General features: G+C 43.3%; 1 protein-coding gene and 1 pseudogene across 2 annotated transcripts in view; one reads left to right on the forward strand and one right to left on the reverse strand.

Annotated features, from left to right (window-relative positions):
• Positions 1-3,653: 3,653 nt before the first annotated feature.
• LOC122428634 lies at positions 3,654-7,182 on the reverse strand (annotated as a pseudogene).
• A 560-nt stretch (positions 7,183-7,742) lies between these two features.
• TRIM33 (tripartite motif containing 33) overlaps positions 7,743-13,093 on the forward strand; it is a 141,424-nt gene continuing 136,073 nt past the window's right edge. The window contains exon 1 of one of the 2 annotated variants that reach the window (XM_043460094.1): positions 7,743-8,483. In XM_043460094.1, coding sequence (XP_043316029.1) covers positions 7,958-8,483 — 526 coding nt within the window. In that variant the 5' untranslated portion in view covers positions 7,743-7,957. The remainder of the gene's footprint in view (positions 8,484-13,093) is intronic. The other variant, XM_043460100.1, reaches the window with a different exon arrangement.

The raw sequence follows: 13,093 nt of genomic DNA on the forward strand, positions 1-13,093 counted from the left end.
GGACAAAATGACCTACATCTCTACAGTTCTCTATCTTCTTTCGCATAATTTCCAGGCAATGATATTCTTTCTCTTGCGTGTATGTGTGCTTGCTAAGTTGCTTTAGTTGTGTCCAACTCTTTATGACCCACCGTAGCCCGCCAGGCTCCTCTGTCCATGGGATTGTCCAGGTAAGAATACTGGAGTGGGTTGCCATGCCCTCCTCCAGGGAATCTTCCGAACCCAGGGATTGAACTTGCATCTATGTCTGCTGCTCAGCTGTGTTCTATATCCTATTTTCTCCCAGATTCTTAGGGAGTCAGCTTCTTTAAAAGTTTTCATTCTTCCCTTTATTTACAAATTCTGAATTATTATTAGTTCTTTCCTTTAAGCAGAAACGTGGTCAAGTCACTCTTATAAACAAAGATAACTCTTCCTTTATAGAAAACATTTAGTATATATAATTTTTTGGATCCAATATAAGTCTAAGAATCACTTATTAATTTATCAAATTATGAGTACCTATATACCAGGCACTATGAATAACATAAGCAGAAACAGCTATCATCCCTGCTTTCATGGAGCTTAATGAGAGAGACAAGTATCAATCAGATAATCACACGAATGCATTATTACAAATTGAGACCCTAATGATAAAATGAAAACTTATGTACTTATACTCACTGGAACCCATTCTAAATTCTTTCCATGCATTAATTTAATTATAAAATAATGTATTATATGTACTATGCTACATACATACATACATGCTACACACATACATACATGCTACACATGTGCAGTCATCCAACTCTTTGCGACCCTTTAGGCTGTAGCCCACCAGGTTCCTCTGTCCATGAAATTTCCCAGGCAATAATACTAGAGTGGGTTATCATTTCCTCCTCCAGGAGATCTTCTTGACCCAGGGATCAAACCCACATAGTCTGTGTCTCTTGCATTGCAGGCAGCTTCTTTACCCCCTGAGCTATCAGGGAAGCTCAATATGTACTATAATATATATATATATTATATATATATAATATATATTTATATATATATATGAAAGTCACTCAGTCATGTCTGACTCTTTGAGACCCCATGGACTGTAGCCTGCCTGGCTCCTCTGTCCATGGGGATTCTCCAGGCAAGAATACTGAAGTAGCTTGCCATGCCCTCTTCCAGGGAATCTTTCCAACCCAGGGATCGAACCCAGGTCTCCTGCATTGCAGGCAGATTCTTTACCACCTGAGCCACCATGGAAGCTCAAGAATACTGGAGTGGGTAGCCTATCCCTTCTCTAGGGCATCTTCCTAACCCAGGAATCGAACTGGGGTCTCCTGCATTGAAGGTGGATTCTTTACCAGCTGAGTTACCAGGGAAGCGTGTGTGTGTGTGTGTGTGTGTGTGTGTGTGTGTGTGTGTATATATATATATATATATGTAATTTTATTATACCCACCACTAATATACACATTTGCAGACAATGAAACTGAGTCAGAGAGAGGTTAAGTAACTTGTCCAATGTTGCACAGTCAATAAGTGATAGAGCTGGAATTCAAACCTGGATAACCTGGCCCCTGCTTTTAACCATTATGCTATACTGGTTCTCACAAGTAGCTATGAAGGAAAGAAAGAGAGATCAATGGGAATATCCAGCAAAGAAAACTGATCTAGACAGGAGCTCTCTGAGAAAGCAATACTTGAGCTCAGACCCCAAGGTTAAATAGGCATTAACTCTACAAACTGGGTGGTGGTGGTAGGAGAAACAATCATTTCACCTAGAGAGCAGAATGTGCAAAGGCCCTGAGGTGAGAGGGGGCACAGAACAGGGGAGAAATGGAAAGGCCAGTGTAGCTAGAATGTAGAAAGCAAGGGGGAAGTGGGGTATTATATGGCTAGTGAAGTAGTCCAGGCCATACTAGACATGTGAAACAGGGCCTCTTTGACCTTAAGGATTTTGTTTTTCATCCTAAGAGCAAGAGAAAGTCATGAAGATAAGGATTGGGGAAGAAAGGATCAGTTTCCTTTGAAAAGACTAACTGCAGTTTAAATATTTATTTTTATTTATTTATTTACTTGGCTGCACCGGGTCTTAGTTGCGGCATGTGAACTCTTAAGTTGCAGCATGTGGAATCTAGTTCCCCAAGCAGGGATCAAACCTGGGCCCTTTCATTGGGAGCTTAGAGTCTTAGCCTCTAAGCCACTGGACCAGCAGGGGAGTTCCTAACTGCAGTTTAGACACTGGATTACAGGGGAGTCATACTGCATGCAGAAATGAGGATTGTGGTATCTTATGGGTGGTAGGCTGATTTAGGGTGGTGACAATGGAAATGAAGAACAGTGGAGGAATTTGGGATATACTTAGAAAGTCAAATTGGCAGGACTGAGTAACAGACTGAATATGAATGGTAAGAAGTTGTAGGTTTTAAGTATGACCCGCTTCTGTATCTAATCTGTCAATATGAATGTATCTTCTAAAATCTTCCATTCTAGTGCAAAACACCATTTATTGAGATAGGGAATGTGGAGAAGAAAAGGAAGTTTGGAGAAAAGAGGATTGAGTCTTGGATAGGCTGACTTTGAGGTGCCTTTGAGACATTCTTATGGAGATATTAACTGATCTGGTCTAAAGTCATATACTTGGGAGTTATCATTGTATGGATGGCAAACGAAGGTACAGCATGATGAGTTTTCCCAGGGGAACAAAAATTGATTGAGAAGGGGGTCTAGAGCATATTTCAGAAAGCCCAGCATTGAGCAAGTCTGTGTAGCAAATGGCTAACTTAGTAGGCCTGTATTACTCAAACTGTGCACATTTCAAAAGAAGGGCTTGTTTTTAGAGTTAGTCCTTGACTGACTCCTGGGAGATAACCCCTGAGCCCTTGGAATACTCTGGCCAACAAGAGTCCTTGGTATACCTGAGGCCTTGGGCCATACTCTATTACTTTGGCTGAATTAGTGTGATTTATGCTGAATGCCTGTTTTAGTATGCTTGAAGCCTTGGGCTATGATGTATCAGTTTGACCTCTGTAGGTTGGAATTCAAACAGCTGAGGTCAGTTAGGTGGGTGATCCCATACCTATGGGACAAACTCTCCCCCACAGTAAAAACCCTGTATACCAAGGCTTGGGTGAACTTGCCTGTTTGGTAACACTTCACAAAGGTGTCACAAATCATTGCTGGGAGAATTAGTGCATGCAACTTCACTGGGAGGAGACACCTGGAACTTGTGCCTGTTTTCCTGTGGACTTTTCTCCATGCACCTTTTACCTTTGCTGATTTTAATTTGTTCATTTTACTGTAATATACCATAACCATGAGTATACCAGCTTTTTTGAGTCCTGTGAGTTCTTCTAGTCTGTTCTTAGAGACCCCAACACATTTGTAAAAGAAAAACAGCAGTAGAAGAGGTATGAGTGTGGTGTCATGAAAACCACGGGAGAAAGTGATTCTAGAAGAGAGAATGGTCGAAGATATGAAATCCCACTGAGAAGACAAATATGGTTAGGAACGAAATACATCTACTGGATTTAAAAAAACATGGAGGTCCTTGATGACCTTAGCAAGAGCTGTTGGAAATGGAAGCCATGCCAGAGGAGACTGAGGAGTAAGTGGGATGTGAGGAAACAGAACTTTAGAAACAAATTTGAAAAACAGGTTGCACATTAATTTATCTTTATTTGTAGTGGCAAAAACATCAAGCACAATCTAGTTATTTAATAACCTAATAACTTATTTACATATTAAATTTTTTTACAATGGCTATACTTGTGGAATCAGCAATTCTAGCTTTAGGAATATTCAGAAAAAAATAACTATAGACATACAAAGTATTATTCATCACAATGCTTATCACAGTATTATTTATAATAGCAAAAATTGAAAACAACCTTATTGTGTAACAACAGAGAGCTAATACACTACAGTACACTCACACTATGAAGTCTGTTTATTATCTAAATTGGAATGTATCTTACTGGTTGCAAGAAATAAAGATAATGTGGGTAAAATCACTTTACAAATTGTAAACTGCTATTTAAATGTTGTTTTTATTACTGGGATTAACCATGTGCCTTGGAAGGCTTTAGAAATATAGAAAAGCCAAAGAGCTAGCAATTAGAATTCTGTCATTTGTCTCTCTTTTCTTGGTACTCTGCGCATGAGGGCTAAGTCGCTTGTTGTATCAGAGTCTTTGCGACCATACGGACTATAGCTGACCTGTCTTTGGAATTCTCCAGGTAAGAATACTGGAGTGGGTTGCTATGCCATTCTCCAGGGGATCTTCCAAACCCAGGGAACAAACTTACATCTCTTATGTCTCCTGCATTGGCAGGCAGGTACTTTACCACTAGCACCACCTGGGAAGACTTTTCTTGGTATTAGCGGTTCTCAAACTCAGAAAACAGAGCACCAGGAAATCAAAGTGCACTTTGCCCAACATCTTTTGCCCAAATCTTTTTCTAAGATTTTGTTTTTAATTATCTTAAGCCTTATGATGACATAAGTTACAAATTAGTGCTGATGACACTGAATTCTGGTATATGCAATCAATTTAAATGTTACACATAAAAGAAGTTGAGATTTCTGTTTTGAAGAAATAAGGAAGTGGGCCAACTAACTACTCATTAGAAGCTCTGAGATAAGCTATCAAGTCTGCCCTTTCTGCCTTCTTAACTAGCAAAGATTATTTTTGTTCCAGGGGTGTACTTCTTGGGATCTTCCAAATACCTTTCTCTCAGGTGATGCCTTTGTGCTTGTTGGCATCATTGTAAGGGAATCCAGGGGCCTCACCTGTCTTCCATCCAGACCATTCCTATACTTGCTTTGCCTTTCCATGGTGGAGCACTGGGCATATTTCTGAACAAAAATCTTGTCCTTCTCAACATCACCGATTTAAATTTCAATCTTTTGACACGTGCATTAGGAAGGTCCTTGCTGTGAAACTGAACTTTCTGATAAGTCCAAAGACATGCTAAACCAAGGTACATGTGCTTATGTACCCCTGTGTTCCGAGAAGTGAACTTTAAATAAAAAAATGTCACCTTTATATCCCCTAGTCTCACCCACTCATGATTGTAAGCATGGTGCATTAACAGAAATGCCCCAAATCTTAACTGCAGTTCAGCATTCCTCTGCTGGTCTTTGTGAATTGCTTCCAATCCTGCTGACAACCAAGGCTGCTCTGTCCAAGAGTGGCAGAACTGGCCATTGCAAACCTTCATGGTACTCTTGGGCAACTCTGCCTCACTGCTGCCAACCTCTTGTACCTAGCTCATGAATTATGCTCTCACCATTGCTTACTCCCAGTGCTCTTTCTCTTTTCTGGATAGCTGGAAAGTTCTTTTCTCTTCTGGTTACCAGCAACATCAGGGCAGTTTCCTCCACAGCCAGAGCTATTAGGCACTGATGGATAATCTCTCCATTTCAGAACTGTGTTTTTCTTACAATGTTCTTGCAAGGCAGTTGGCATAAAAGATAGCCAACGTCAGGGAAATGGCAAGATCCTTATACCCACTGCTCAGTTCAGTCCATAGTATGTTTTGAGATTTTTCTCTCAGGTACCTTTGTTTCTACTTCCAGTTGTGTTCCCTTCATGAACCTTTGGGTCTACTTTTACATTCATTTCATGTTTACCACGTGCCAGGTACTGTTTTTCGTTGTTCAGTTACTAAGTTGTGTCCCAACTCTTTGTTACCCTATAAACTGCAGCAAGCCAGGCTTCCTTGTCCTCTTGGAGTTTGCTCAAACTCATGTCCATTGAGTCGGTGATGTTACCCAACCGTCTTATCTTCTGTCACCCATTTTTCCTCCTGCCCTCAATCTTGGAGCTTCAGCATCAGTCCTTGCAGTGAATATTCAGGACTGATTTCCTTTGGGATTGACTGGTTAGATCTCCTTGCAGTCCAAGGGACTCTCAAGAGTTTTCTCTTGAGTTTGAAAGCATCAATTCTTCAGTACTCAGCCCTCTTTATGATCCGACTCTCATATGCGTGTGTGTGTGTGTGTGTGTGTGTGTACATATACACACTTCTTTTTTAAACGCAGTGACTTAGGTTAATAAAAATGTGATACAGGACTGTATCTCTTCCTAGTAATGTTATATACATCTATGTCTACACAAACTAAAAAAAAAACAAAACCCACTACCAGTCATCTCATTAAGAGGCACTCCCAATTAACATTTTACTTTTCATGTTTAATATTATTTAAGAAGTGGAATACTTTTGATTATGTACTTTTTAAATGGATGATGCTTGTTAAACCACCTGTTTAACTTTCCACTGGGTAGATTTAAAATTAATGTGACAACTGAAAAACGTTAGTAATGCAAAATGTCAGAAATTGCAGTCTCTGCAACTATTTACACTCTTGATGAAAACTTTTAAGGATCATCTTAAATTGTTTGAGGCGAGAAAGCAGTTTTTCAAAGTTCTTTTCCAAGACACAAAAGTTTAGCAAGTTGAAGGCCATCTCTGTATGTGACCAGCTCCTTTAATTCTTTAATCTCCTACTTCTCTTTGCCTCTGTCAAGTCACGCCAGTCACATAGACTCTAACAAGCCAAGAATCTGTCTACCTCAGGCCCTTTGAACTTACTGCTTGTTCCTGATTAGAACACTCTTCTGCAAGAGAACCAAAGCTTGATAACAGAGGACTTCCCCAATCATCTCTAATCTGAATTCTTTTTTCCCCTTCACAGCTTTTATCATTCCCTGCATATATTTACATCACTCTTCCCCCAGACTGCAAACTCTTTGAAAGTCAAGGGTCTCCTTTGTTCCCTGCTGCAATCCTAGCATCTCTAAAACATTACCTGTCACATAGTAAGAGGTCACTGTTTTGAACGAATAAATGAAAAATGTTTCGAGGTGGCTTATTGTAAGGACTTACACCAGTTCAAGAATAACAGTTTCTTGGGAACATTGTCAGAAGAGGAAAGTACTTCATGATCTGAACATTAAAACAGCCAGAGTACTTGTTTCCCAAATAAAGACAACCCTTCCTGAAAGCTGCTATTACCTACACTGGTTAGAGTATTTGCGACTCAACTCACGCCAGGATACTAAGTGGGACTCTGAGAACATAATATTGGTTAGAGCGTTGACTTCTCAAACCGACGCCCATCAGTCAGTCAAAGCGCTTTCAACATTCATCAGCTCACCCCCACTTCCTGATGCAGGTCTGGGGTGTGGTCCTGGCACATCTCCGCTCTGAAAAAGCCTCTCGGTTGATTGGTTTTCTGATGCGTAGCAACGGCAGAGAAACAATCACCTTAAGAAGCTAAAAATAGCGGTTAAAGAGTTTTTTTTTCTTCACTGAGTTTTTTCAGCCTATTTCTGGTACGCCGCCAGTTAAAAACAAAAATCCTCCCTTTACTGCTCCCGAGAGATACAATCATCCAAAGGAACGCGGCCAATTAAAGCACAGAGACCCAGGAGGCCTGGGAGTCTAACCCCGCGCGGAGGGAGGTTTCCGCGGAGATGCGCCCACCCTGGGAACCGCGCCACCCGAGAGTCGCTCGCTCCGCGGGAAGCAGCCCCGGCCTTCCACCCTTTCCCGCTCTTCTCCGTATAGTGGCCGCGTCCGAGCTCTTAACCACCGCGACTACAGGTAGTTCAGCGTCAACAGTCTCTGGCTTTAAGGGCTCACTGCGAACGGAACTGCAGCGGGGCGAAATCTAACGTGCGGGCCCCAGAGGTCGGGAGGGGCAACCTGGACGGCTGCGCGCCCGCGCCCGGAGTTCCCGCCTCCCTCCGGAGGACGTCCGTGCGTACGTGCGCGAGCCGCGCCCGCCCTCCAGCAACCGCGCGACGCGAGGGTGGGGGAGCTGCGTGCGCGCGCGCTCTCGTTCGTTCGTTCTCTAGCTTGCTCGTTCTCGGCGGCGGCTCTCGCTGCGGCTGCGGCTGGGGCTGGGGGCGGCGGCGGCGGCGGCGGCGGCGGGCGGCGCGGGGCGGTCCGGCGGGTTCAAAGAGGAAAACATGGCGGAAAACAAAGGCGGCGGCGAGGCTGAGAGCGGCGGCGGGGGCAGCGGTAGCGCGCCGGTAACTGCCGGGGCCGCCGGGCCCGCGGCGCAGGAGGCGGAGCCGCCTCTCGCCGCGGTGCTGGTGGAGGAGGAGGAGGAGGAAGGCGGCAGGGCCGGCGCGGAGAGCGGCGCGGCCGGGCCCGACGACGGGGGGGTGGCCGCGGCCTCCTCGGGCTCGGCCCCAGCTGCTTCAGCCCCTGCAGCCTCAGTGGGCCCTGGAGTTCCTGGGGGGGCGGTATCGACGCCAGCCCCAGCTCCGGCCTCGGCTCCTGCTCCGGGTCCCTCGGCGGGGCCGCCTCCTGGACCTCCAGCCTCGCTCCTGGACACCTGCGCCGTGTGTCAGCAGAGCCTGCAGAGCCGGCGTGAGGCGGAGCCCAAGCTGTTGCCCTGTCTTCACTCCTTCTGCCTGCGCTGCCTGCCTGAGCCCGAGCGCCAACTCAACGTGCCCATCCCGGGGGGCAGCAACGGCGACATCCAGCAAGGTGAGCGGGAGGCCCGGCCCGAGGTCTGGGCCGAAGGGGCTTTGCTGTGCCGAGGAGCATCTGGGGTCCTCTGAGAGTACTCGGGCGCGGGGCTGCTCTGACCGGCGTGATCCTGAGGAGTCTCAGAGGTGAAAGACACGGCTCCTGGGACAGTTCTCAGAGGAGCTGAACCTCCAGAGAGACGGGGAGGGTGAAGGGAGGGGTGCCGGCTGCGAGAGGCTGGGGGAGGGGACGCCGGCTGCAGGGGAGGTTCGTGGTGTGCAGATACGGGCCGGGAAGGCGTGGACTCGGGCCGAGCGCAGGTTTGGGAGCTGATGGAACGGATTGTGGGCGAAGAGGGGGTCTGGGAATCCGCCTGTGAGAAGCGTTTTCAAGGGAGGGCCCAGCCCCGAGAGGTGTTGAGGGAGTAGGTAAGAGATAAGGGCAGTGAGGATGAATTGCCTTAGAGGGAGACCTGTTCAAAGCTAGGGGAAGGAAGGACCAGGAAGGTTAAAGGCATTGGAGAATTTGGGGCTAAGAAAAGGCGTCTGGTAGAAAGTAACTTTAGGATGACATTGAGAAGAAGGAACTCTGCAAACAAAATCGCTGTGAGGGGCCTGCATGGCTAGGGAAAAAAACCTTAGGTTTAGGGGTAAAGGAGAACTGAACTTTGAAGGGAATTGGGTGTTAGGGAGAGTTGGGATGAATTTCAGTTCTTGGACATTAATGGACCCTTAGTGTTTCGGATACCGTGCTGCGATTGGATAAAATGCTCAGGGAGGAGTCGGTTCACTGCCCAACATAGGGGAAACAGACGTATAAGATAGAGCAGTGGAGGTGGATGCAGTGGTTGTGGCACAGTCAAGACAAGGTCAGGAAAACTTCACTGAAAAGCAGTCCTTGCGTAGGTTTCTTGAAGGGTGAGTAGGTCACTGAGTTGTAGAGTTTTCCGAACACAGAACATCTTATACATTCCTAGGACGGATCAGGTCATCACTGGAAATTAAGTTGGTTTGATGGACTGAGTAGGTAAGAAGTTACAATCCGTTACCTGAAGCTCTTAGGACCAGGTGTGTTTTAGAGGTCAGAATACTTTGAAAATTTTTCTTTTTCCTGCTGAGGTCTTCAATACTCCAGCGGGGTCTGGGTTAACAATTCATTAAGTGTTAATGTTTCAGTAGTAAGGCATATGAATATCACTAATGGGATAGAGAAATAACCCCTCACAGTACAGGGTGGGTTTTGTTGCAGACTCATGAAAAAACTTTAAAATTTCAAAGCTTTTGAAGTTTGGGGCTGAAGGTAAGGGATTGTCGACCTGTACTAAAGGGTTTTGGATTCATCCTATGGAGTGTATCTTGGTACATTGTAGATAGACTAAAGGGAGTCTCTCACAGACCTTTTTTTTTTTTTTTTAAATATTTATTTATCCTGCAAGGGTCTTCCTTGCAGCATGCAGGGTCTTTTAGTTGTGGCATGTGGGATCTAGTTCCCTGACCAGGGATTGAACCTGGGCCTCCTGCATTGGGAGTGCCGCGTCTTAGCCACTGGACCACCAAGGAAGTCACCTCACAGACTTTTGTATTAGGATAAAAGGATGACATTTGTGATCTACCAGGATTGCTTGAGGGCACATTGAAAGGTAAGGGAAGAAAAAAACCTGAGGCAGGACTAGTTAGGAGAATCCTGGCAGTCATCTAGGAGAGAAATTGGCTGATAATGGACTGTTGTCAGGTGTTGAAGAAGGAAGTGTTTTGTTATGGGGGAAAGGTATGGACTTCTGGAGAAAACGTTTTTCTTAGATGCCTACTTGGTCACTTCTTACCTAGTTGGACAGATTAATTTTACAAGGACAAAAATTATCTACCTCATAAAGTTATTGATAGAATGAAGTGACTTAACAAAGTGACCAGTACATGGTGCTAGTACATGTAACAAAGTGACTAGTACATGGTAGTTATTAGTGAAATGGCAGCTAGTTTATCATTGATGGTAACTAGTTGTAAGTAGCACTGAGAATGGAGATGAGGGGCCAGTTGAGATTGGTGTGAGAGAGACACAGGTGTCTAGGCCAAGTTCCAGGTTTCTTGTTTGGTGGGTGGCAGTGCTATTAATGCAAAATCAGATAATTCAGGCACAGAAACAGTTGTGTGTGTGTGTGTCGTGTGTTTTGGAGGGACGATATGATGATTTCAGTTTTGGATTTGAAGTATTATTGAGACCTGCAGGGAAGAGTGTTAAAAGTGAGGGTTTATTTGATGGAGAAGATACTAAATGATAATGGGTATAGGGAGGGTGGATAATGAGTGTATAACTAACTGCTGAGGGCCTCATGAGTATAGTTAAGACTTGTGAGATTCAGTGTTCTTGTGGGAACCTGGATTAGGTGAGAGATTTAGAGGGGATACAAGATTGTGTTTGATTGATGTGGCTGAGGGACTGAGGTTATGAAATTAGTTCTGTTTTATTTATGCAAGACAGAGAATAATTGTGCGTAAATGTCCTCTTCGTCGTCGTTTGTTTTTGAACTAGGAGAAATAAGCAGATGAGACTAAATACTGTCAGTCTTAAGGTAGTGTTGCTTTCTAACCAGTGTCTAGAACAAATTAAGTCTGGAAGCCACCATATTTTTAGGCAGCAGAGTCTAGAGAATGACTTAGTATTACCTCCTGTGTGTATCTTTTGCTTTGCTTTTTTTTTAAAAAAAAAATCAAACTTGCTGTCTGGAAGGAACACTGGATTGAAGTTAGGGAACATAGTTCTGCCCTTTGTTTTCTGGTTCCCTCAGGTTCATCATGTTTCTGTCCTTTGGTTTCTTTATCTCTAAAATGTAGCTTATAGTTCTTCACTTATATCTCATTAAATCAAATTAAGTAATGAAAGTGAAAATACTTTCTTAAACTGTGAAATGCTTTGCAATTGTAAGGTATTATTGAACAGCCTGTGATCCTATCTGTGGTCTGGATAGGCATGGTTGGTAGTTTGATTTACTGTCTTAAGTGGTTCCGAAGCAATGACATTACCCTCCCTTCTAATGGCCTTGTTTTCCTCTTTTTTCTAACACACCAAAGTTATTCAAACCCTTTAGCTGTTTCTTTTAGATCCATCATTCTCCAAGTGTGGTTTCTGGACTAGCAACATCAACATTATCTGCACTCTTGTTAGGAATGGGCCCCACTCAAGACCATCTAACCAGGTGATTTTGATGCACACTAAATTTGAGAACCACTGTTCTTAAGTGAAGGGCTACTCACTTCAAATGTTGCCTCTGCAGAAAGACCTTCTGACTTTTATTTTTTTTAAGGCTTTATTTTTAAAGAGCAATTTTAGGTTTATAGCAATATTAAGAAAGATACAGAAAGATAAGGAAATTTCCCATATAACTCTTCCCCCCCCAGACCTAAATAGTATCTCGCATTATCAACATCCCTCACCAGAGTGGTACATTTTTGAGAGTTGATGGCCCTACATCATAATCACCCAGAGTCCATAGTTTATGTCAGGGTTTCATGCTTGTACATTCTGAGGGTTTGAGCAAATGTAGTATAATAACATGGATTTGTCATAATATCATGCAACATATTTTCACTGCCCTGAAAACTCTGTGTCTGGTTGCTCCTTAAAGTACTGTTACTTGGCTGTCCCATATCTGACGGGGGTTTTGGAACCAATCCCTTGAGATTACTAAAGGACAATTGTAGTCTTCCAGGTCGCTCTTTGACATATTACCTTTATTTCTTCATGGCACAGATAAAATCCAAAATGTTTTCTTGTTTTTGTTTACTTGTTTGTTCCTGGTTTCCCACTGGAATATTGTAGAGTGAATGTTCAATAAATTGATTTTGGATGAATAAGATTCATATGGAGAGCTTTTAAAAATACCATTTTGGGAGTTTAAGAGATTGTTTCAGTTTAATTGGGGATGACACTGGGAATTTGAACTTTTAATAAGTATATTGTTAATTCTGATTCTGGAACCTTTCACGCTTTGAGAGGCATGGATTTAAATATTTTGAGGAGAAAAACTGATTTATGTGCTTTTGGAGTATTTGGAAAATCAAAATAGATTAGTTAATATTTGTTGAATCTCAATAGTCAGCTTTTAAAAGTGCTTTTGTGTTTATTTTTTTAGGTTTGTTTCAGGTTGAGTCAGAATAGACATTAGTAGTGGGTATGTGCAAATCTAATAATGTATCAATAAAAGTACAAATATGCATATATCTGAATAGCCTCTCAGATGAACTCTTGAAGGAGTTGAGACTTTTGTAGTAGGGCATAGACAGCATGGTGATGTGAATGAAGATCTGGTTTGGGAGTAACTTGCATTCGGTTCTGCTATTAATTTACTGTGTAGCTTTGGGTGGGTCAGCTAGAGAGCTTCTCCAGGTCTGCAATATGAATTAGTCGAGTTCTTATCCAGTAAAATTCTGATTCTGTTATTGTTTTTAATGCTAATGTTTCATGTCTACATAAGTTTAATATACTTAACTTTTGTGGGGAATAATGGAAGAATCAACATGGGAAAATGATTCTGTTTACGAATCTCCAACTGTTTGTGAAAAGTCTGAGAAGGCAACATCCACGTTGTAAGTGAGAGAGAATACCTCTGGATATAGTGTGAAAAGCTCTTC

This window comes from Cervus canadensis, chromosome 2 (genome assembly GCF_019320065.1).
Source record: "Cervus canadensis isolate Bull #8, Minnesota chromosome 2, ASM1932006v1, whole genome shotgun sequence".
In the NCBI taxonomy this organism is placed as follows: Eukaryota; Metazoa; Chordata; class Mammalia; order Artiodactyla; family Cervidae; genus Cervus; species Cervus canadensis.